The sequence below is a fragment of the Haemorhous mexicanus genome, chromosome 19 (genome assembly GCF_027477595.1).
Source record: "Haemorhous mexicanus isolate bHaeMex1 chromosome 19, bHaeMex1.pri, whole genome shotgun sequence".
Lineage (NCBI taxonomy): Eukaryota > Metazoa > Chordata > Aves > Passeriformes > Fringillidae > Haemorhous > Haemorhous mexicanus.
The window spans coordinates 4,280,050-4,302,212 of record NC_082359.1 but is presented as its reverse complement, the minus strand read 5'-3'; the positions used below and the strand labels follow the sequence as shown (position 1 = coordinate 4,302,212).

Sequence of the window (22,163 nt, the reverse complement as noted above, 5' to 3'; positions counted from 1 at the left end):
TGGCAGAACAAGAGGACAAGGCAACAGTAAAGCACCAATGTGAGTGAGAGTCATGGAACAGAATGCAAACAACCCATTTATACTTAAACAACATTGTCCTCATGTGTAAACAGCAAGGAAGTGCCAGTTGTGAGCTCGTGGAAGGCCTTGGTGACAACCTGGGCCAGTGTGGGACAGGAATGTGTGCCTGATGAGATGGGCTCTGGTTTCCCCCACTGATTCCTCGTACCCTGAGCACAGCAGTGGGGGTAAAGTGGCCAATCCTGGCCACTGTTAACTTGATTTTCAGATAAAATCTCTCCTTAAAATCAGAGGCTTCCACTTTCAAGGACTCCAGCTCTCCAGGATCACACCAGTTCAGTTCTCTGCTGCTTAGATTCCAGGGTAGTTCCCCCAGTTTGCTGAGGACTCGCCTCTCTGGATCTCCCACCTGCTGCTGGAACAGCATTCCTGCTCCTGTGTCAATCCTCAACCCTCTTGTCTCCATCTAGTGTCCAAATCACATCTGGGCTCTCTCCCAGCCCAGTGACACCTGCAGCCTTCACAGCCTGCACACTTCTTACTGTGCCCACATCCCAAACACAGCTGATCAGGCTCACATTGACACCAGCACTGCCAACCCCTCCTCTGAGAAGGCCACAGTTGTTTCTTGTCCCTCCAGTTTTACCCCAGCTGGAGAAGAGCTGCTGGATTGCCTCAGTGGGAAGCACTGGGGTAGATCTGAGAGCGTGGAGTGAAGGATCCTCACTCACCTTCTCAGGTTTTAATAACACCAGGTTATTCTTGCTTCCCATCAGGCCCAGAAATGAGCAGAAATTCCCCTCAGTGCAGGCTCCTGGCTGCCTCCAGCTCCACCTGCTGGAGTGAGTCAAGGCCCGATCCTGCTGCTGCTCAAGGTGCAATAAAATCATTCCTGGGGGCACAGTGATGCTCTTAACCTGGCTTGGTGTGTCCTTGGGTGAACTTGAGTGTTTCCCTTGGCATGGGAGTTACCAAACTCCCAGTAACCTCAGCAGCTCCTCACTGCAGCCTCCCTCCCGGGGAGCAGTGACTGCAAACCCCACATCACCCACCCCGTGTCCTTTATCCACCTCCATTCCCAGAGCTGCTCTTTCCCACCTCAGCAAAGGAAGTGGAGGAGCTCTGGAGGTGCCCAGATCCCTCAGCAGCATCCCACAGATCCCAGATTTGTCTCAGAGCACTTATTTAGTGACACCATGGCACTGCTGTGAGCACCTCACAACCCTCAGCCACACAGTTATGGATCTACTCAGCACCTCCTCATCACCATGAGCTGCCAAAATCCCTGGGCAGATCCTTCTGTGTCACAAACCCCATCCAGCCTGGGACCACCCCGCTGCCAGCAGGACACAGGGCAGTGCTTTCCTCACCTCTGTGCTCGTCCTCCCTCGTCCTGCTTTGTCAGAGGAGTCCATAGGGTGTGGGTGGCACAAAGCAAGGACAGCAGGGAGACACCAAGGCACATCCTGTGCATGGAGACAGAGGGAATGGAGCTCATTTCCTGGAGAAGGGAACCTTTGGGAGGGCCTCAGCAGCCCCTCAACACCTGCAAAGAGGAGGCGGCTGTGAGGGTTGGGCCAACGTTTGTGCTCGGGTGCAGAATGAGAGAACAGACACAACATCAAACTAGAAAGGCTCTGACTGGATAAAGGGAGAATTTCCACCCTGAGGACAGAGGAGCAGTGGGAAGGAGGCCAGAGAGGCTGTGCAGCCTCTATTCCTAGGGGTTTCTACCACCTTGGACCCACCTTGAGCAGGTCAGGCTAGGGATGTCCTGCATTCCTGGAGGTATGAGCACAGGCAGGATGGAGCAGGACTCCTCTCACCACACGTGCTCAGCAAAGGTCCCTGTCAGGGCCCTCAGACCCCAACTGCCCCAGCCAGACTCACCTGGGACCCCACCCCAGCAGCACCCCCTCTTCTGGGAGCTGCAGGGCCCCTGCCTGTCCCCACGGAGCTGCACTGTCCCTACAGTGTCCCTGTGCCTGATTGGGCCCTGCACTGCACTGGGGGCACTCCTGTCCCCTGCTGCTCCGATCTCCTGGGTGGATTTCCCAGACAGCAGGAACCTCCTCTGACAGCCCTGCACATCGCGGGAAGCAGCTGTTCCCACCAAGGCTCTCCCACTCTGGTGCCGTGGGGGTGTGCCCTGAACCAGGAGGTCACTGCTCCCAGCACTGTGGTCACCTCTGGCTCCTGGCTTGTCTTCCAGCATGGAACAGCCCCATGCTTTGTTTCCAGCATGGAAAAGCTCAGGGTCCTCGTGGGCTTGACCTCAGGGAGGCTAAGGCTGTATGTACATCCAGAGGGACACTTGGCATCACTTCCAGGGGGGTCTGGCTGTGCAGCCACCTGCTGCCTTGGCATTCCTGGGCACAGGAGATCCAGACACGCTGTTGGACCGACCCCTCACCAGAGAGCCCTGGGGGGCTGCAGGGGTTGTTGGAGCGCTCTGGTTCTTCCACCTTTCTCTGCCGAGGTTGGAAGAAATGCGAATCCTGTCCGGGGGGGCGCTCAGCCGGCTGACAGACTGGGAACGTTCTTTGCCAGGAGCAGCCCAGCCTTTGGGGCAAGCATCGCTCCCGGGATGCCTCCAGGTACGCAGCTTCTCCTCGCGGCCGGGCTCGGATGCGGCGGGAGGCGCGGAGGCCGGCGGGTGCACGGCTCGCAGGGGAGTGCCGCTGCGGTGTGCGGAGAGGCCGGGCTGGCTCTGGGGGGCGGGCGGGGGGCTCCAGAGCAGCGAGTGGAGCTTGGCTACATCTTCCTTCCTCATCCGCGGAGCTGCCCAGGCAGGACCCTGCGGCTTGGCACCAAACAGGGACTCGTCACAGAAGGACGGAGCGTGGCTTCGGGACCTTGGAGGGCGACAAGCGGAGAAACACGGCTCGGTTACAGCGGGGAAGCCAGAGGGGGAGTCGAGGGGCTCCGCAGGGCACCGACAGGGAGCGAGCCCCGAAAGGCGGCGCAGCGGAGGGAGCGCCCCGCGGCACGGCTCACCTGCACTGGCTGCCGGGCCGGGAGCCGCGGGCCGAGGGAGCCGCCGGAGCCGCCGGAGCCGCCCAGGGCGGCGGGAAGGCGGGCGGCGGCGGGCGGGCTCCCGCGGGCCGGCCGAACAGCGACTCATCCACGAAGGACGGCCGCACCCGGCGGCGGCCCCGGGGACCCCGCGGAGGACGGGCGGCACCGCCAGCCGAGCCAGCGGCCGGGGCCGGACCCGCCGCCCGCATGGCCGCGGCCCCGGGGCGGGCTCGGACCGGGCCCGGCCCCTTCCGCCCCCGCCCCCGCCACGTGGTTCCGCCGCCGGTACCGACATGGCGCCGCGCGCCCGCCGCCCGCCCCGCCGAGCGCCGGTACCGGGCGGGAATGGGGCGGGAGCGGGAACGGGGACGGGAGCGGGAACGGGAACGGGGACGGGGACGGGGCGGGGACGGGGCGGGCCCAAGCGAGGCGTGTCCCTGCACCCCATACCGCTGCACCCGGTACTGCGGCCCCCGTCTCCATGTGCCGGTGTCCACAGTACCGGTGTCCTTAGAGCCAGTGTCCCCGGTGGCCGTATTCCTGATACGCGTGTCCCCACGAGCAGTGTATCGGTACCCGTGTCCCGGTACCCGTGTCCCAGTGCCAGTGTCCCGGTACCAGTATCCCCACTGCCAGTGTCCCGGTACCCGTGTCCCAGTACCAGTGTCCCCAGTGCCAATGTCCCCGTCACTAGCACTGGCGGCCCTGCCTGCCATGCCAGCAGTGCAGAGCTGCAGTGACCCTGACCCATCACCACAGCCATGTCCCCCACTGTCCCCAGGTTCCTGCGACCCCACTGCCCACCTTCCCTACGGCCGCTGAGGAGGACGATGGCGCCGAAGCTGAGCTGGACACTCAGGCCATGGTGCGGGCCCAGAACCAGAAGAAGAAGAAATCCGGGGGCTTCCAGTCCATGGGTGCGTGTGAGGCAGGGGACAGCTGTCCCTGGGACAGGGACTGTCCCCTCCTGCCCATGCAACCTCACTTGTCCCTGTTCCCCCAGGCCTCAGCTACCCTGTCTTCAAGGGCATCATGAAGAAGGGCTACAAGGTGCCCACGCCCATCCAGAGGAAGGTGAGCCTGGGGAGCGGTGGGTCGCTGTCCCAGGGGGTGGCAGTGGGACAGTGACAGTGACGGCGGTGTCCCACAGACCATCCCTGCCATCCTGCGTGGCCGGGATGTGGTGGCCATGGCCCGGACGGGCAGTGGGAAGACAGCCTGTTTCCTCATCCCCATGTTCGAGCGGCTGAAGGCGCCCAGCCAGGCCGGGGCACGCGCCCTCATCCTCTCGCCCACCCGGGAGCTGGCCCTGCAGACCCTCAAGTTCACCAAGGAGGTACAGGGGACCTGGGGGCGAGTGGGAACAACGGGGACAATGGGTTTGGTTCTACATCCCACCAATGTTTATTGCTCGCCCTACAGCTGGGCAAGTTCACTGGCTTGAAGACAGCCCTGATCCTGGGAGGAGACAAGTAAGCTGTCCCCATGTCCCCTCCAATCCCTGCTTCCTGAAGCTTCTCCAAAACCTGGTGAGGGGCTGAGCTGCCTAGTGCCACCCCAGCCTCTCCCCTCTCTCACAGGATGGAGGACCAGTTTGCTGCCCTGCATGAAAACCCTGACATGTGAGTGGGGCACAGAGAGGGGACCCAGTGGGGAAATGGCCACCAGCCATCTGGGGACATCCTGGTGTTTAGAGCTGGTGTGCCTGATGGATATTCCTGGTGTTCCCTTGGAGCAACTTCCTGTGGGACAGCAGGGTCTCTATTGTGTCATCTTTGGGTTGGATTTGGGACTTGCTCCCAGGATGGTGTGGGGACACTGTCCCCCCCTCGGCCTGGTCCTGTCACCACCTCTGTCCCCACAGAATCATAGCTACCCCTGGGCGCCTGGTGCACGTGGCAGTGGAGATGAAGCTGAAGCTGCACACCGTGGAGTACGTGGTGTTCGACGAGGCCGACAGGTCAGCAGGGCTGTCCCCAGGGCTGGCAGTGTCCCCACACGGGTGAGAGGCCGAGGAGGTGGCAGGGAGGGACCTGCCATGTCTCATATCCCCTCCCCTGCAGGCTCTTTGAGATGGGCTTTGCTGAGCAGCTGCAGGAGATCATTGCCCGTCTCCCCGACTGCCACCAGACCGTGCTGTTCTCCGCCACGCTGCCCAAGCTGCTCGTCGAGTTTGCCCGGGCTGGTGAGGAGCTGGGGCAGGTGGCACTGGGGACAGGGACATGGCACAGCCCCACAGCCAGGCCGAGCCCAGCACTGGGAAAACCAGGCTGGATTAATGCTGGGCCAAGTGGGTGTCCCCAGCAGGACACCCCATGAGTGACCCGTGTCCTGTGTGTCACCACAGGCCTCACTGAGCCGATGCTGATCCGCCTGGATGTGGAGTCCAAGCTGAGTGAGCAGCTCAAGGTGAGATAGGGGGGTTCAAGAAAGGCTTTGTGCCCCCTACCCCCTGCAAGCCACCTGCTCCTGAGGAGGGGACGAGGGTGGCAGTGGTGGCACAGGGCTGAGCGCTGCCCTCGTGCTGCAGCTGGTGTTCTTCCACGTGCGTGGGGACGACAAACCGGCCGTGCTGCTCCACCTGCTCCGCAGCGTGGTGAAGCCCCAGGACCAGACAGTCGTCTTCGTGGCCACCAAGCACCACACGGAGTATCTGAGGGAGGTAAGTGGCATTTGGGGGTACCCATGTGGGCTCTGCAGCTGTGGCAGGTCCCTGCTGGAATCTCTCCCTCTGTTTCACTGGGTTGAATGAGAAATCCCAGAATATGTGATCCTGGAGGTGCTGCATCCATTCACCCCTCAGAGAGAGGAGGGAGCACATCAGGGGGATTTGGAGGTGCAGGTGGCCACTCTGGAGTCTCTCGCCCTGTCTCTCTGCTGAGGGCAAATCCATCCAATCTTTTCTCCCTTTCCCAGCTGCTGATGGCGCAGGGCATCCGCTGCACCCACATCTACAGCTCTCTGGACCAGACTGCCCGCAAGATCAACATTGCCAAGTTCTCCCAGGGCAAGTGCCCGGTGCTGCTGGTCACCGACGTGGCTGCCCGGGGGCTGGACATCCCCATGCTGGACAATGTCATCAACTTCAGCTTCCCTGCCAAGGGCAAACTGTTCCTGCATCGTGTCGGTGAGTGCCAGTGCCCACCTGTGTTGTGATATTGAGGGACAGACTGGGGACAAAGCACTGATGTCCCAGCTGGACTGTGAGGGCTCTTGTGGGCAGGACTGGTACCTTCCCTGCAGAGCTTCTCCTTGCCCCTTGCCAGCCGTGCCCCCATGGTAAATGTCACGTGTGTAGACTGCCAGGGACACCAGGGATCCCTTGCCTGGGTGGGGCCGGGCTGGGCTGGGCTGGCTGGCTGGTTTCCCATTCTCCTCTTGCCCGTGCCAGGTCGCGTGGCCCGAGCTGGCCGGAGTGGCACTGCCTACTCGCTGGTGGCTCCTGACGAGATGCCCTACGTGTTTGACCTCCACCTCTTCCTGGGGCGCCCGCTCGTCCTCGCCGGAGCCCAGGAGATGCCTGCAGGTGAGGGGTGGCTGTGTGGCCACTGGGCTGTTCTCCTGGGCCAGCGCTGGAGTTTGTGGTCTTGTGGTGGTGAAAATGGGGTGTTGGGGGCTGTGATACACCGTGTGTGGGGGGGATGCAGATTGAACAGTGCCAAGCTTCCTGGAGCTGTCACTTCTGCTCTGAGAAATGCAGGCTGGGTGCTGGGGAGGTGACACGCTGTGCGCTGGGCTGCAGATGCTGGCGGGGTCCTGGGCCGTGTCCCCCAGAGCCTGGTGGATGATGAGGAATCCCTGCTGCTGACGGACCACGAGAGCTCTCTGGAGCTGCGCAGCCTCCGCCGCGTCGCCGACAACGCCCACAAGCAGTACCTGCGCTCCCGGCCCGGCCCCTCGCCTGAGTCCATCAAGAGGGCCAAGGACCTGGATGTGTCCCAGCTGGGCATGCACCCCCTCTTCAGTGAGTGCTGGGGGCTGCCGAGGGAGGGGACCCCATTGCCCTTCCCATGAAACTGATCTGTGCCCCTGTCCCTGCCTTCCCCAGGAGCTCGCTTCGAAGACACCGAGCTGCAGAGGCTGAAGTTGGTGGATAGTATTAAAACCTACAAGTCCAAGGCGGTGAGTTGAGATGGACAGGATGGGATGGGACAGGATGGGACGGGATGGGATGCCCGTGTGGCTCACTGGGAATGATGCTCCTGCCCTGGGGACAGACCATCTTTGAGATCAACGCCACGTCCCGCACACCGGCCAGCACCGTGATGCGATCCAAGCGGCGCCATGACCACGCCCTGATCGAGAAGTTCCAGCGTGGGCAGCAGGAGAAGCGGGCAGCAGCACTTAAAGGGAAGGGGATGTGCCCAGCCCCTCCCGAGCCCCAGGATGGGGAAGGGGAGCAGGAAGACCTCCAGGTAATTTGGTCATGGATGCAGGAACTGCTGCATTCATGGCCCAGTGCTGGCAGCACCAGAACCCCCAGATTGTGCTGGGGCTTGGGGGTTGGTGCAGAGACTTGCGGGGATGTTGGGAGGACGTGGCTCCTGAACCCTCCACTGTCCCCATCCAGGACGTGTTCTCCAACGTGGGGGGCCAGAAACGAAAACGGGGCCGAGGAGGAGAAGATGGTCCCAGGAAAAAGCCAAAGCAGCCGGCACAGCAGGCTGAGGACTTCTACATCCCATACCGGCCCAAGGACTTTGAGAGTGAGCGGGGGTAAGTCTGGGGGGCTCCTGCTGCTGTCCCCTCCCAGCCTGTGTGGGGGCTGCTCTCATCACCCCCCTTGGCAGGCTGAGCGTGGGCGGCGAGGGCAGCGCCTTCGAGCAGCAGGCAGCCGGGGCAGTGCTGGATCTCATGGGCGACGAGAACCACAACCTCAACAAGAACAAGCAGCTGCTCAAGTGGTGAGTGGGCTTTGCCCATGGGCTGGAAGGGGAATCAGGGCTGGGGGTGGCACTGCTCGGACCCATCACCCTTCTGTCTCTCGCAGGGACCGCAAGAAGAAGCGGTTTGTGGGGCAGACGGGCCAGGAGGACAAGAAAAAGGTGCGGACGGAGAGCGGGCGCTACATCAGCAGCTCCTACAAGAACAACCTGTATCCTGCCATGGGCACTGCTGCCTGCCTGGGCTGGGTGCTGCGGGAGCGGGGCTGGACCTGTGTGTCAGGGCTCCATCCCCTGCCAGGGCAGCAGCCAGGGCAGGGAGCACAGTCTGACAACCACAGCACAGGGTGAAGTGAAGAGTCCCCACATGTTCCCTTAACGCATCCGTCTCAGCTATGAGAAGTGGAAGCAGAAGTACAAGGTTGACGAGCGGGATGAAGATGAGGAAGGGCCACGCAGCAGGGAGCAGTTCCGAGGGAAGCACAGGCGTGGGCACGGTGAGTCCCTGAAGCAAGCAGCAGAGCCCTGCATTGTTCCCCTCAGCCTGGCTCTGAGCACAGCCGTGTCCCCTGCAGGCCCCACGCAGCCCCCAGCGCAGGGCAGGGTGCGCTCGGAGCTGAAGAACAAGCAGCAGATCCTGAAGCAGCGCAAGAAGGCGGCCAAGCAGCGCTTCCTGCAGAGCGGGGGCCTGAAGCGGCTGCGGGCGCGCGGCCGGCAGCGCGTGCAGGAGCTGCGGCTGATGGCCTTCGGGCGCCGCGCCGGCCCTGCCAAAAAGGGCAAGCTCAGGAAGAGGATGTAGGGCACACGTCCCCTGCGCCTGGGCTGGGAGCTGGGGAAGGGGACAGTAAATATTGGTTGGTTTTGCATCCTAGCTTCTGTCTGTCCTTGCTGCAAGGATCCTGCCCAGGGTAATTATTTCCCTAGAGACGCAAGAAGAAGCAGGTGCTGCGGCTGCACGACTGGGTGTATTTTGATGTGAAGCACCTTCAGCTCCCTCCTTCTCATCCTCATCCTCCTGCCTGGGGTGGTCTGTGCAGGAGGAGCACCTCCGGAGTGCCCTGGCCCTGCCTGGGTGTGGTGCCACCCCAGTGTGACTGTGCCAGTGCTGTCCATGTTGCCTCTTGACATGAGGTTTCCAGACTTGAAGGAATTACCTCCATCCACCGGGGTTCTGTGGCTTCATGCTGGCCCTGGCAGCCCCACCCCAGCCCCAGGAGCAGGCAGGTGCCCCCAGGGGCTATTCCTGGCCCCGAATCAGCCTGGCACTCCTGTGCTGCTGTGGGTGTGTGCCAGTGACACAGATGTCAGCCAGGGCCTTCATGCAGAGCAGCACCTGTGGAGATGGGAGCCTGATGCCACAGCCATCCAGGGATGTAAGTGCCCCTGTGTGTCCCCAGCCCTACTGTCCCAGGGAGAGGGTTGTGCTGACCATGTCCAGCTGGGCCTTCGTGTCCTCCTGGGCTCTGTCCGTGGGGATCCTGAGCTGTGCAGTGGTCTGCTGGAAGAGGTTCAGCACAGCCAGCTTGATCTGCCACAGCAGCAGGGTCTTCTGGATGGCTGTGCTCTGGATGTGGGTCCAGCAGGACTCCTGGGGGACAGAGTGAGCCCCTGGCCACTGCCCTGTGTCCTTCTGTGCCCCCCAAGCCAGGTCTGGAGGACCCAGGAATCCTGGCTGTATATCCCCCCCATGCAGAACTGCTGCTTTTTGGGCAAGTGGGGATCCTCAGCTCAGCCCAGGCACCTCCACCACGTCGGGCATCTCCTTGTGCAGCACACCTGGGGTCTGTACTGCTGCCCCTCTCCCTGGGGGTCCTTGGGCACCCCACATCCCCCTTACCCACTGGAGCACATCCTGGCGGGCAGCCTCCAGGCGTGCGTGGAGCCGGGCCAGCTCGTTCCTGGTGCCCAGGAGCTGGGTGCTGGTGTCCTGTCGGTACCGCTGGAGCTGTGCCCTGCCCTGGGCCAGCTGCTCCTGCCCGGCTTCTGCCTCCCGTGCCAGGGCTGCCCGCGCCCCCGCCAGCACCCCGAAATGCACCAGCATGGCCGGCACATCCTGAAACTGGGCAGTGGGAGACGGCTGAGGCCGCAGGGCTGGAGGGATGACCCCTCCAAGGGGCTTGGGGACACGCAGGGTGGCACGGCAGGAGCCCACGCTCACCTGCCCCATCCTGGCCAGCGCATCCCGTAGGTAGTCCCCGAAGGGCCGGAGGCTCCGCAGGCGCCGGGCCAGGCGCTCCCGGTGCCGCAGCAGCCGCTCCAGCTCCCGCTGCAGCCGGGCGCTCTCCGCTTGCTCCGCCGCCGCCCGCGCCCGCTCCTCGCCCGCCCGCCGCAGCTCCCGCTCCCGCCGGGCCGCCACCGCCTGCGCCGAGGGCTCGGGGTCAGCGGACACCCTCCGGCCGGCCCGGCCCCGGCCCCCGGCCCGGCACCTTGAGGAAGGAGTCGAATCTGAGCACGGCGTCGCGGTGCTGCTCTTGCCTCCGGGCCAGCTGCTGCCGGCGCTGCGCCAGGCTCTGCATCCGCTGCTGGAACTCCTGCGGGATGGCAGGGTGCCTGGAGCATCGCCCGCGCTTGTGCACAGCCGAGGGGAGCTGGGGACAACCCTGCCAGCCCCTTGCCCTCACGGCACACCTGCCGCGCCCGGGGACCGCCCTCACCTGCCGCTGGTTCTGCAGCTCCCGCTCCACCTCCGCCACCTCCCGCCTCTTCAGGAGCACACGGGTGGATGGAGGGAGCGTGGCGGGGCCCCGCGCTGCCTCCGTCCTGCCACGGGCTGCGTGCAGCTCGGCCGGGCTGCGGAGGGAAAGCCTGGGCAGGGCATCTGCCACGGGCAGGGCTGCCACGGGCCACCGCTGTGCGCGGGGCTCAGCGCGGGGAGCCTGGCCCGCTGCCCCGGGTGTCAGGAGCCACACAGGCTTAGCCCTGCCTGCATTCACGTTCTTGCCCACCCCTCCCACTTCAGCCTGCCCTACTTGGAGCCCCCCAGCACCAGCGCTGGTCCCCAAGGAAGGGGGCTGCACCACAATCTCAGCTTTCTTGTTAGACCCCGGGGAATCGCCCTGCCTGCCCCCAGCCCATGGCTGCAGGGTCCCCTCTTCCCTGGCAGCCATGCCGGCAGTGGCACCCGGAGATGGGAACACACACCGAGATCACGGGGCACGCAGGACACGCTGGCCTGGTTGCCAGCCCTTTGGTCACCTGCCACGGGGAGGGCAGAGGGGTGTCACTCACAGCAGCCGCAGCTTGTCTTGGAAAGCCTCTCGCACCCGCTCCTCCAGCTCCGGGTCCATCTCGGCGGTGCCTCCTCCTCGCCCAGGGGCCTGCGGAGGAGCTGGGACCGGGACTGCCGAGCTGCTGGCAGCACAACAGAGTTGCCAGGAGCAGCCAGAGGCCCCCGCAGCTCCCTAGGATTTTCCTGGCTCGGCTCCGAGCGCCGCTGCAAGGGCGTGGCACTGGGCACAGGGAACGCACCAAGGCTGCTTGCAGGGAGGCTCCCACTCTCAAACCATCTCATCCTTCCACCCACACTCCATTCCCTCCAGCCCTCAGACCTGCTTCAGCCCCTCAGAACCCTCCGTTCACGCTCCATGGCCCTTCAGAGACCACTGTGTACAGCCAGACCCCAACCACTGTCCCCAGCTGTCCCTGTCCCAGCTCACACTGTTCTGATACCCCAGGGATGGCTCAGACCCCCTGACTTCACCCACAGCACCGACCCTGCCTCTCTCTGCATGTTCCAGGAGTGCTTCCTTTCTGCACAAGCCATTAGATCCCCTATGAGCTGTCAGGTCCCGTTTGTCCCCCCATATGTGTGCCCATGGCCCCATTATCCTACACGAACACTTGACAAGGAACAGATTAACTCTTGACTTAGACACAGAGCAACGCCGCAGAAGGAAGAGGGGGAAAATATTTATAACACAAACAATTCAGCCTTCCCAGAGTCAGTGTTAGCCATGCCCTGCCCACACAGCCCTTGTTTCTTCCCTCGCCCCAGGACCACTGTGGCCCTGTGGTGACTTTGTCCATCCCAGAGCTGCCCATGGGGACTGAGCCAGAATCCCACATGGGAATTTGAGTCTGTCACAGGCACTGAAGTGAGGGGGTGTTCCTGTGCTCTGCCTGTGCTGGGTGTCACCTTGTTTTAGGGACACCCAACACAAGGAGGAAAATGGAAGACAGAAGAAATGGAGAAACAAGGCTGGAGAAGGATGGAATGAAACTGTGGAAGCGCCAGGTGGAGAGAGAGGTGCCTGAAGTGTCCTGGGACAGGACACTGATGGCCTGTGCTCAGCCACACACAGTGATGGCCTGCTTGATGCTGGATTCCAGCTGGAGCTTCGTGTCCTTCCTCAAGGAGGGATAGAAGCTATGAGCCTCGTGTCTCTTCTCTCCTGTGCAGAGACCCCACTGTGGAGCTCATCATCATCACCTACATGGGGCACAGAGCAGCAGGATCTCAGCTATAACAGCCATCAAGCATTCCTCCCTCCCTGGCAGCTTCTCTGGGAAGAGCCAGAGCTCAGCAGGGAGCAGGGGCTCCTCACCTTCTGTGAGGTGGTTCAGGTGAGCAGGCTGGGCCCTGCTCCCACCCACCAGTGCCATGGCCTCGTGCTCAGTGCAGCTGCCCAGGGCCTCCTCAGACCCCTTCCCCTCCTCATCATCTTCAGAGTCCACCAGCACTAGGACATCCCCTGAGTCTGCATTCCTGGGAACAGCAGAACAAGCTGGATGAAAGGCTGAGGAGAGCCTGTTCCCTGCCCTACAGGAAGGCTGAGAAATGGTGCCATGAGGGACTGGGCTGAGGAATGTCAACTCACCTGAATGCAGCACCTGAATGGGAGAGAAAAGAGAGACAACATTAGAAACTGCTTCTCTGTACAGCAGCAGGGTGCCCCTGAATGGGGAATCATGAGCATTGACCCTGTGACTGCAGAAGGCTGATCAAGTGCTTTATTGTTACTATACTATACAAAAAACCCATCACCCTTGCCAGACAGTCTCATACACACATATGGATCTAACTGGTCAATAAATTTAAACACTATCCTTAATTGGACTCTGGTGAATCACTCTTTGGTAAACAATCTCCATAACACATTCCACATGTGCACAACAACAGGTGCAGAGATTAAGATAAGAATTGCTTTCTCTGAGCTTCCTCACAACTTCTCACAGCTTCCCAGAAAAATCCTGGGAGAGAATTATGTCTCTGTTCAGAAGATATATGATTACTACATCTTTGGGAGTGCCACTGGTTTTACTGGACTGGACAACCCCTGCCAATCCTGCCTCCACATCTGTGCCTCCCCCAGACGGTCACTGGCAGTCCCCATGCAGAGGCACAGAGGTGGAGGTGACCTGCCCAGCCATGGCACAGGCAACCCTGACTGACTCCAGCACACGGGGAGGGACAAGCAGGTCAGGGATAGAGCCCCAGGAAGGAGGAACCAACCCCTACCTCTGAGGCACAGGAGGGGATTGTAGTACAAGACAACCCCGGTGACGGTGAGAACAGTCAGGAGGGACAGCACCACCACAGCACCCACGACCCCAGCGATGTTCACCGGCTCTGCAAAGAGGGGACACAGATGGATGAGGAATTCTCAGGTGTCCCCAAGCCCTCCTGCCACAGCCCCACTCACGCTTCACCGTGAGGCAGACGAAGAGCTCCCTGAGCCCCACGGGGTTCTGGGCCTTGCAGACGTAGCAGCCGCCGTCGGTGCCCTGGGAGCAGTTCTGGATGGTGAGCCGGGACACGTTGCCCTCCTGGGCGATGAGGAACCTCCCCCCGGGCTGGATCTCCTCCTCGGGCTGGGAGATGTCCCGCAGCCAGCTGAGCCGAGCTGCCGGCGTGCTCTCGGTCACCCGGCAGGTCAGGGTCACGTTGTCACCCACAAAGCAGGTCTGAGGGGGCTCAGACTCCAGGGAAGGGAGTTCTGAACAGCCCCGGGGGAAGAGAAAACAAAAACAGGAGTCAAGGAGGGAATGGAGGCAATTAACATAACGAGCAATCAAGCTTCTGGCTGATTAATAATCATTAACAGAAGAGAGGGAGGCAGGCAGGAGTCTGGAAGTCGAGCTATGGGTTTGGCATTTGGCTCACTCAGGAGCCTCCCAAGGGGTGACCTGAGCAGCTTTCATGGTGCTCAGTCCCTTCTGACACCTGTCTTCACACCCCCAGGGAAAAGTGGTCTGAGGGTAGCAGCCTCAGCTGCCAGCAGGCAGATGGCAGAGAGGAGAAGAGTAGCCCAGGCATTATTTTCCTTGGGATCAGCAGAGCTCTTGTGAAGCCTTGACAACCCTTGGAGGATAAATACAGCCCAGATTTTCATCAGCACTCACATCCCTGAGATGCCTGAAGGGTGCACACAACCCTTAAACCCACCCTTACCAGACCTCATCTCAAGCTGCCCACAGCCCCCAAACCACCTCTCACTTTCACATAGGAGTGTGGGAGCTTTCCACAGGTGAAAACACTGCTGGGGTGAAATTTGTTGGCCCCTGAAGACGGGCCCAAAACACAGCTCACCTACACCTTGGCCATGACGGAGCTCAGCTGCAGGACATCTGTGCCTCCTGCTGCACTTGTGCCCTGCCATGCCACCTCCTGCCTTCCCTGACCTCCTCAGTGCTCTGGAGAGCAGGGAATGACCAGGGTACCCACCTGCCCCCCCGTTCACCAGCTTCATGAGCAGTTAATGAGGCAGCAAATCCACTCACTTATCTCCACAGTGCAGGCAGGCTGCTCCTGCTTCACCACGTGGCTGCCCACACACTTGAAGACTTTCCGGTGGGCGAGGTGGGAGCTGTTCAGCGTCTCCACGTGGGTGTCTGAGGAGCTGGTGGAGCTGATGACCCAGCTGGAGTTCTCCAAATCCTGCCCCTCTTCTCTCCAGTGCAGGGTGGGGTGGGGGTACCCTCCAGGCCAGCTGCAGAACAGCTGCAGCATCAGCCCCGACGAGGAGCTCTCAGCCCAGCACTTTGGGGCTGCCTGTGGTGGATCTATCAGCAAGGACAGCACGCGGTCAGAAACACTTGCAGGCCTGGAATTCATTTGTCATCATTCTCCTTGAAAAATCTTTCCTGTTTCCCTGCAAGTCTTGCTCCCTGACCTGCATCCCACAGCCCCAGGTGTGCACAGCTGGAAGTGACAGCCAGCAGGGACCAAGAGGGGCTGTGACAGTCCCCACAGCCAAGCCTTGAGGGAGGGAAAAAGTTATTGCCACAGTTTTATCCAATGGAAATGAGATAAACCCAGAAGGAGAATGGAATCCCACTGCCCTGGTCCTCATGGCACAGCTACCACTGAGTCATCACCTGAGAGCAAGGCACAGTCCTGGCTCTCTCCCAGCTGCTCCTTCCACACACAGACCCACACACGTGCTGATTTAACTGGATTCTGGACTCTGATCCAGCCAGGATGAACACACTGTGCCCAATGCAATGCTGAACAAGACCCCAGCAAGAGAGCAAACCAAAACAAGCTCCACACCAGAGGTGTCAGAGGGATGTCTGAGGCTTATTTTGGGGAGCATTTATTCAGAGGACTCTGAAATTACTTGAATTAATAAAAAATAATCATGGCAAATTCTCATGTGAGCTGCAAGAACACACCTTTCTGGGCTAGTCTCTGCAGGAACTGTACACACACCTCAGGTGATCTTTGAAACCACTCAACTCTGGCAAGAAAGTTCTCTGCAACACTCCCTGTGTCCCACCTCTGGGGAGGATCAAACTGATCCCAAACCCTGGCTGTGGTTAATAGGGCATCCTGTCAGCCTGAACCAGCAGAAACTGCCTCACATCTATGGGACACAGCCCCTCCAGGATGTCCAGGTGGACACAGCCCCTCCAGGATGTCCAGGTGGACACAGCCCCTCCAGGATGTCCAGCCAGGGCTGCACTTTCTGTGCTGACCTCAGCAACAGTCTCCTGAAGCCATCAGCTTTACACCCTGAACTCCCAGGCTCTCCCAGCACAACCCTGCTCCCACAAAGTTAACAAAAAGCCTACAAATCTCCACCCTCCCAAAACAGCAGCCAAAAGGACCTGTTGTGGTTTGACCCACAGAAGAGCCAACAGTTCTTGCATCAACCCACACACAGATGTGCCAAGGAATCCCTGGAGGTGTGGAACTGCATGTCTCCTTCACAGGTGCTTCCCATCCAAAACAAACACAGAAGCACAGCCCAAGGCAGGGCTGCACCTTTGGCCTGTCACCAGAATGTTTGCTGCCTGTGGGGTTTTCAAAGAGAATTTTTCAACAAAAAGAGAACTTTCTGGTAGCACCCATGGGATGGGCTGAAGACTCTCAGCTGCTTATTCCCACCAAAAACCTCTACATATCCTGGGAGGCTCTTCCACAGCAGTGCCAAGTCCCTGTCCAAAATTTGCTCCAGGCCAGGATAAGATGTTCCACCAACAGGGGTTGTGAAAAAAACAGGGCTCTGCTACAGGCCAGAGGTTAAACTTCTAACTTCTGCTGATGCTCCTCCTGCTGAGCCAAAGCATCTCCAGAAATCTCCTTCTCACCTATCAAAGGCTATGCCCACATCACCTTTGTTGTACTCAGACATTAGTGATACAATTAATTCCAGACTAATTAATGTAGTTCAGAGTGCGGCACCAACACTTGGCACCCCATAAATTCGTTTTGCTCCCAAGTGTTCTGCCCCAGTGCTCCACAACTGGGGCTCCCCACTCCTCAGCCCAGTGCCTACATATCTATTCCCTGAAGCAGCCTGGGGTTCAACCCTTCCACACCCCCATCTGCACATTCCTTGCTGCAGGAAGAGAATTTTTATTCTTGTAAACTTTCAAGAGGTTAATCTGTACAGAACAGGTGCAGTGTTTACACACAGGTAGAAGGAACACCCTGAAGGCAAACAGGTCTCACACATGGAAAGACCAGCCAGAAAGGAAAGGGCCAAGGGAGTACAGAGGGCTAAAATGCAGTGGATTTTCCTTCTTCTCAATCCTGAGGGGACTAAGAGTGGCACCAGATCTGGAGGGGGCTGTTCCCATGGAATACATGAGGCATCGGGGCAAAAAATGGTTCCCTGGCAGAAGCAGGAAGGATTAATTGGCTGGAGTGCTTTCCAGCCTGACTTCCACCTGTGCTCTGAACGTTTCTAAGGGAATGAATGGATGAAATAGACATGGAAAAGGGAGAGAGCACCAGAAGACACAGAGGGGCTGAAAGAACTGGCCTGTGCTGACAACAAGTACACTCCCAGGACACTGCTCCCACATAAACCTGAGGAATTTCCTGCTTCCATCAATGTAAGACTCCTCAGGTGGGAAGAGTTCTCCCACTAAAAGGACGGCACCGAGGAATGGCACAGCACATCTGTCCCAAACAAGGGGAAGCAGACAGCAAGCAGCAGCCCCTAGCCCAAGGTTGATGGAGACTCAAGTCAGCCAGACTCTGAGGCAAAAGGTCCCCATGGAATAGCTTCAGAGAATAGAAGATGTGCCCAAAAACTCGTTTATCACCAGCAATGAAGAAGAGACACAGCAAGGACTTGAGAGCTGCCCTTTCTCCTCCACATGCTAGATCTGGGACAGACCATTTGGACACACATTTTGGTGCTTGTGACTGGATGTGAGAAAGATTCTGCACCACAAAGCCGTTTGCTCTTTCTAAATATTATTTTTCCACCAATGCCAGACGAATTCGGGACACGGAAGGCCGAGGGGAGGAAGCCTGGCTGTGGGGATGACTTACTGGCCACCAGGAGCTGCACCCTGTGCTCGTGGTCCGTCTTGTTCAGCACCTCCCTGCAGGTGTAGTTGCCCTGGTCCTGCACACGCAGCTCGGTGATGCTCAGGGAGCTGTTGTCCACCAGGGAAAAGCGGACATCCCGGGGGAAGGAGACCCTCGAGGAGAAGAGGGGCGGGAAGGAGTGCGGATCCCCTTGGAACCAGACCACCTCGGTGGCTTCCTTGGACACGTTGCGGCATAAGAGTAGGATGCTTCCTCCCACCTGCCCAAAGACCACTTCATCTGTTCCTGCAAGAGAGAAGGGACGGCGTTAGGGATGGAGGGAAGGGGCAAAGCCGCCTTCTACAGCAAAGACCTGCGTATCTGATCTGTGTCAGCCCTCTGGGGTGCTTCTTACGGGACTGCTGAGGGACCTCTGAGGTGACTAAAAACCACCAGCGCGCACCAGGATCAGGAAAAGGGACACAGTTCCCTGCTCCCCTCCCCTCAGCCCGGCTACCTGCGGCCTCCCGGCGCGGCACCAGCCTCCAGAAGCAAAGGGCGAGGGCGAGGACGAGCCGTGCCGGCGGCATCCCGCCGAGGCGCTGCATGGCTGTGCGCCGCTGCCGGAGCCCCGCGGAGGCGGTGCTGCCCGGCCACCGCCCCGGCGAGAGGCCTGGGGAGGGCGGGCGGGCGTGCCCGGCCGGGGGGACCCGCCTGCCAGGGCCCATGAGGGGCCCGTGATGGGGTTTGTCCATCCATCGGGTCCCGCTGCCTCACAGACGCCGCTTTAGGTAGCCGCCATCTTGAAGCCAACCCCCCCCCCCCCCCAAAAAAACTTGGGGCCGCCCGCCATCTTGGGGTCACCTCACCCCCCCTCGGCCACATGGGGCGGCCCCAGCAGAGCGGGGCCGGCGCTGCCGCCGGTGCCGCCCACGGGTCGGGAGTGTTTGAACGGGAGAGCGCGGTGTGCACTGAGCGGTGTGCACTGAGCGGTGTTCACTGAGTGGTAAGGGACCCGCACGTTCAGAGAGCTGCTCTAATCCACCCACTTTGAGACACCCCACAAGCCGCGGAACGCGAAGACCACAGATAAACTGTTGTTCCCCTGTGTAACCCCACAGCGAGGACCGTAACCACGCAACTATCCTCGGGTTTCTCCAGGACACCTTACACGTGGCAGCTTGGAAGCACCAAGGCAGGCGTGAAGCGGAGCGCTGAGACCCACAGGGTTGCCCCACTGGGCCCTGGTACATTAATTATTAATTAACCTAATTAGTGTAGGGATGGCAGCGCTGGCCCAGGTAACCGGAGCTTGGCCGGCCCCCGTCGACTCCGCCTGGGGGCGCCGTAGAGCTGGCGCGGGAGAGGCCGGTGGTGCGTCTCCACCAATGGGAGGGGAGCATAGCGGCGTCTCCACCAATGGGAGCGGAGCGGGGCGGTGCCTCCGCCAAGGGGCACGGGCCGCTCGGAGCCGCCGCCGCCGTCGCAGCCACAAACGTCGCCATGCCGGTGGACTTGGCCAAGTGGGACGGGCCGCTGAGCCTCTCCGAGGTGGAGCAGAAGCCGGCACACCCGCTGAGGGTCAAGTATGGCTCCGTGGAGATCGACGAGCTGGGCAAGGTGCTCACGCCCACTCAGGTGAGCACCCCGGCCCTGCGCGCGGGGGTTGGCGCGGCAAAATGGCGGGATGCGGTCGGGCCTCGCGCTGTGGCTCCGGCAGCTGCCGCCGGAGCTTCCCCGGGTGCGGGGGCACAGAAAGGGGCTGAGCTGTGGGGGGGGGCGGCCGTGCCGCAGGGGAGAAGGCCCGTGGCTCTCACAACCGGGACGAGCTGGCACGAATGGCCTTGAAGCCCTGGGGTGTCGCTGGCAGCGCAGGCCGTGCTGGCCCTGTGTGCAGGGCAGGTGGCTGGCGGTGACAGCGCGGCCGGTGCTAACGGGGTCATCCCTGCAGGTCCAGCATCGCCCCACCAGCATCGAGTGGGACGGCTGCGACCCCCAGAAGCTTTACACCTTGGTTCTCACAGACCCTGATGCACCCAGTCGGAAGGACCCGAAGTTCAGGTAGTGGGGATGGACAGCTCCGGGTCTTGCACGGGGAAAAAGGAGCCTCTCTCTTGGGCTGAGCAGAGGTTTAAAGAGAAGGCGGGGCTGTGCTCTGCCTAAGGTGCAGTTGTGGGGCTGTGGCTTGTCATAGAAATCGTCCTTGCATCTCTCCTTGAGCCAGGGACAGCATGGGGAGCAGCGGCTGCTCTTATCAGGGATGCTCAAAGGTCTGTTGTAGCTGGAGCAGCACAGCATTTACTGCTTGCTCTAATTTGGCACATATGTGAGTTGGAATTAGGTCTTTGCTGGTGGCAGAATGTTAAATCTGGGACCAGCTCACCTTCCTCAAGTCAGCCTCAGCAGTGTGTGGAATCCCCACTCTCCAAGGTCAGGCTGTGGGTTTCCTGCAGCCACATGGAGCTTGTTTTGGCAGGCTGTGCATCCCAACAAAGCGGTGCCTGCTCTGGGACTGGTGCTCTTCAGTTTTGGCAAACAAGGAATGGCAGCTCTTTGTTACTCCATGCTGATAGCCTCATGGAAAAGCAGCAGCTTGGAGTGACAAAGGTTCTTCTTATCTGCGTCTCTGCCAGATTGCTCTGTGCTTTCTCCTTTTAGGGAGTGGCATCACTTCCTGGTGACCAACATGAAGGGCAACAATGTGGGCAGCGGGACCGTGATGTCGGATTACGTTGGCTCCGGGCCTCCCAAGGGAACAGGTTGGTGCCTGCAGCAGCTCCCAGGTGCTGCTGCATGGATCACACCCAGTGCAGCAGGGTGGGGGGAAGCCTGTGGGAACAATCCATGCGGGATTGCTGGGGGCTGCACACAGCAGGGATCCAGCCTGTCTAGTGCACCTTCCCAGAGCAGCTGTGGGCTCACCTGGGGCGCAGGGGTGTGGTGGTGTTCACAGGGGTCCCAGGACAAGGGAAGAGATGGGAATCTTGACTCCATGTTTCAGAAGGCTGATTTATTATTTTATGACATAAGAAAATAATACATTAAAATTATACTAAAAGAATAGAAGAAAGGGTTTCCTCAGAAAGCTAGCAAGGAAAGAAAGGAATGATAATAAAATCTTGTGACTGCCCAGAGAGTCCGAGACAGCTGACTGTGATTGGCCATTAATTAAAAACAGCCACATGAGACCAATCACAGATGCACCTGTTGCATTCCACAGCAGCAGAGAATCATTGTTTACATTTCGTTTCTGAGGCCTCTCAGCTTCTCAGGCCAAAAGACGCCAGCAAAAGGATTTTTCCTAAAGCATGTGGGTGCCACGGGGATGACGCTGTGCCTCCCTCGTGCAGGGCTGCACCGCTACGTGTGGCTGGTGTACGAGCAGGCGCAGCAGCTGGCCTGCAGCGAGCCCGTGCTGTCCAACCGCTCCGGGGACAAGCGCGCCAAGTTCAAGGTGGCCGCCTTCCGCAGCAAGTACGGGCTGGGGGCGCCCGTGGCGGGCACCTGCTACCAGGCCGAGTGGGACGACTACGTGCCCAAGCTCTACGAGCAGCTCTCGGGGAAGTAGGGCCTGGGCCGTGGGTGGGGCTGGGCACGGCGCTGTAGTTGTGTTCTGTTAATGAATTGAAGCCATGTGTCCTGCTCTGAGCGCTGGCAATGTCGCTGTCACTGTCCCTGCTCTGTCCCTGTGTTCAGCCTTTGCTGATGCTCGTATCCTAGCTAGAGAGCTGCCCCTGGCTCCAAATTGACCTGCTTAAGGGAAACAATAGCCTTTGTGAATTAGTGTCAATTCAGGGGGTCTCTGCTGTCTTGGGATGGCCTGAGGGGGCAGGGGTGTGGGTACACAACCACTTTGGGGCAGGTGCTGGCTGTGGAGACTCCCTTTTCCAGGAGAGGAGAGGGCAGTCCAAGGGAAACTTCTCCCCTTTTTTTTCCCCCCACCCCTTCTACATTTGGCCAGTGCCTCCACATCACCACTACCATAGTGAAGGTGCAGCTCGAGGGGGAGGCAGGAGCTGGCCTAGAGCACTTCCTTCTGTTCTCTACTGCCACCCAAAGCTGAGACCACTTTGTTCTGTTCAGTCCTGTGGTGACCTGCCCTGTGCTCACAGTGCAATTAAAAACTTCCCAAGGTACTTGGTGTGCTTGGTTGTTTTCTTGAGGGGGGATGAGGGCAGTGCTCAGGGAGCAGTGGGTGGTGGTGTATTCTTGGGACAAGGCTGGACCCTGTGCCAGGGCTCCCCATTCCTGCAGGGACACAGCTCAAAGCCATCATGTCTTTCCATCTCAAAAACATTCCCAGCCTTCAATTCTTTCCCAAGGGATCTCCCCACACTCCCAGACCCATGGGGGCTCCTTCCCTCCACAGGAGCCCCCCCATGACCACAGCACACCTGACACCACAACAGTCTGGGCACCACCACCTGCCCTGACCTGAAGCCACTTCCCAGCCCAGCTGCAGGTCCCAGGTGCTTCCTGCTGCTCCAGAAGCTTTGCAGTGAGGCCTGGGGGTCTCTCCTTAGTGCCTAGAGCAG

General features: G+C 60.2%; 6 protein-coding genes across 7 annotated transcripts in view; 2 read left to right on the top strand and 4 right to left on the bottom strand.

Annotated features, from left to right (window-relative positions):
- Positions 1-2,323, bottom strand: part of TPCN1 (two pore segment channel 1) — a 45,761-nt gene extending 43,438 nt beyond the window's left edge. The window contains exon 1 of the mRNA XM_059863478.1: positions 1,392-2,323. The gene's annotated coding sequence lies outside the window, so the exon portion shown is untranslated. The remainder of the gene's footprint in view (positions 1-1,391) is intronic.
- On the bottom strand, positions 59-3,263 carry RITA1 (RBPJ interacting and tubulin associated 1). Its single transcript, XM_059863487.1, has 2 exons — positions 3,019-3,263; positions 59-2,876 (listed from the first exon to the last, which is right to left on the bottom strand). The coding sequence occupies exons 1-2, from the start codon at positions 3,246-3,248 to the stop codon at positions 2,342-2,344; spliced, it is 765 nt and encodes a 254-aa protein (XP_059719470.1). The 5' UTR covers positions 3,249-3,263; the 3' UTR covers positions 59-2,341.
- A 37-nt stretch (positions 3,264-3,300) lies between these two features.
- On the top strand, positions 3,301-8,788 carry DDX54 (DEAD-box helicase 54). 2 transcript variants are annotated; one of them, XM_059863570.1, is made up of 20 exons: positions 3,301-3,371; positions 3,821-3,956; positions 4,043-4,113; positions 4,190-4,375; positions 4,462-4,511; positions 4,620-4,661; positions 4,904-4,999; positions 5,103-5,224; positions 5,387-5,448; positions 5,570-5,701; positions 5,956-6,166; positions 6,431-6,565; positions 6,782-7,003; positions 7,088-7,161; positions 7,257-7,454; positions 7,610-7,755; positions 7,830-7,943; positions 8,030-8,134; positions 8,316-8,419; positions 8,498-8,788. In XM_059863570.1, exons 1-20 carry the CDS (start codon positions 3,333-3,335, stop codon positions 8,719-8,721), a joined length of 2,469 nt encoding a protein of 822 aa, XP_059719553.1. In that variant the 5' UTR covers positions 3,301-3,332; the 3' UTR covers positions 8,722-8,788. The 2 variants fall into 2 exon arrangements, with proteins under 2 accessions (XP_059719553.1, XP_059719552.1); XM_059863569.1 differs by having other exon boundaries at positions 8,316-8,788.
- Positions 8,789-8,874: 86 nt separating this feature from the next.
- CFAP73 (cilia and flagella associated protein 73) lies at positions 8,875-11,662 on the bottom strand. Its single transcript, XM_059863573.1, has 6 exons — positions 10,577-11,662; positions 10,349-10,453; positions 10,081-10,281; positions 9,760-9,981; positions 9,352-9,510; positions 8,875-9,255 (listed from the first exon to the last, which is right to left on the bottom strand). The coding sequence occupies exons 1-6, from the start codon at positions 11,027-11,029 to the stop codon at positions 9,160-9,162; spliced, it is 1,236 nt and encodes a 411-aa protein (XP_059719556.1). The 5' UTR covers positions 11,030-11,662; the 3' UTR covers positions 8,875-9,159.
- Positions 11,663-11,815: 153 nt separating this feature from the next.
- Positions 11,816-18,398, bottom strand: VSIG10 (V-set and immunoglobulin domain containing 10). Its single transcript, XM_059863571.1, has 8 exons — positions 18,146-18,398; positions 17,650-17,934; positions 14,643-14,924; positions 13,565-13,858; positions 13,381-13,491; positions 12,740-12,752; positions 12,467-12,627; positions 11,816-12,351 (listed from the first exon to the last, which is right to left on the bottom strand). Exons 1-8 carry the CDS (start codon positions 18,381-18,383, stop codon positions 12,272-12,274), a joined length of 1,464 nt encoding a protein of 487 aa, XP_059719554.1. The 5' UTR covers positions 18,384-18,398; the 3' UTR covers positions 11,816-12,271.
- Positions 18,399-19,063: 665 nt separating this feature from the next.
- PEBP1 (phosphatidylethanolamine binding protein 1) lies at positions 19,064-21,764 on the top strand. The gene is made up of 4 exons (XM_059863572.1): positions 19,064-19,266; positions 19,580-19,689; positions 20,287-20,387; positions 20,979-21,764. The coding sequence occupies exons 1-4, from the start codon at positions 19,132-19,134 to the stop codon at positions 21,194-21,196; spliced, it is 564 nt and encodes a 187-aa protein (XP_059719555.1). The 5' UTR covers positions 19,064-19,131; the 3' UTR covers positions 21,197-21,764.
- Positions 21,765-22,163: the final 399 nt, after the last annotated feature.

Coding starts and splice junctions, on each gene's coding strand:
- RITA1 (XM_059863487.1), bottom strand. CDS start 3,248: ATGCGGGCGGCGGGTCCGGCCCCGGCCGCTGGCTCGGCTGGCGGTGCC. Junction 2,877..3,018: donor CGGCCCGGCAGCCAGTGCAG/GTGAGCCGTGCC, acceptor TCGCCCTCCAAG/GTCCCGAAGCCACGCTCCGT.
- DDX54 (XM_059863569.1), top strand. CDS start 3,333: ATGGCGCCGCGCGCCCGCCGCCCGCCCCGCCGAGCGCCG. Junction 4,512..4,619: donor CTGATCCTGGGAGGAGACAA/GTAAGCTGTCCC, acceptor CCTCTCTCACAG/GATGGAGGACCAGTTTGCTG. Junction 4,662..4,903: donor CTGCATGAAAACCCTGACAT/GTGAGTGGGGCA, acceptor CTGTCCCCACAG/AATCATAGCTACCCCTGGGC.
- CFAP73 (XM_059863573.1), bottom strand. CDS start 11,029: ATGGCTGCCAGGGAAGAGGGGACCCTGCAGCCATGGGCTGGGGGCAGG. Junction 10,282..10,348: donor GATTCGACTCCTTCCTCAAG/GTGCCGGGCCGG, acceptor CCCTCGGCGCAG/GCGGTGGCGGCCCGGCGGGA. Junction 9,982..10,080: donor CGCTGGCCAGGATGGGGCAG/GTGAGCGTGGGC, acceptor CCCACTGCCCAG/TTTCAGGATGTGCCGGCCAT.
- VSIG10 (XM_059863571.1), bottom strand. CDS start 18,383: ATGGACAAACCCCATCACGGGCCCCTCATGGGCCCTGGCAGGCGGGTC. Junction 17,935..18,145: donor GCCGCGCCGGGAGGCCGCAG/GTAGCCGGGCTG, acceptor TCTCTCTTGCAG/GAACAGATGAAGTGGTCTTT. Junction 13,859..14,642: donor TGCCTGCACTGTGGAGATAA/GTGAGTGGATTT, acceptor GGGGCTGTTCAG/AACTCCCTTCCCTGGAGTCT.
- PEBP1 (XM_059863572.1), top strand. CDS start 19,132: ATGCCGGTGGACTTGGCCAAGTGGGACGGGCCGCTGAGCCTCTCCGAG. Junction 19,267..19,579: donor AGGTGCTCACGCCCACTCAG/GTGAGCACCCCG, acceptor TCATCCCTGCAG/GTCCAGCATCGCCCCACCAG. Junction 20,388..20,978: donor CGGGCCTCCCAAGGGAACAG/GTTGGTGCCTGC, acceptor TCCCTCGTGCAG/GGCTGCACCGCTACGTGTGG.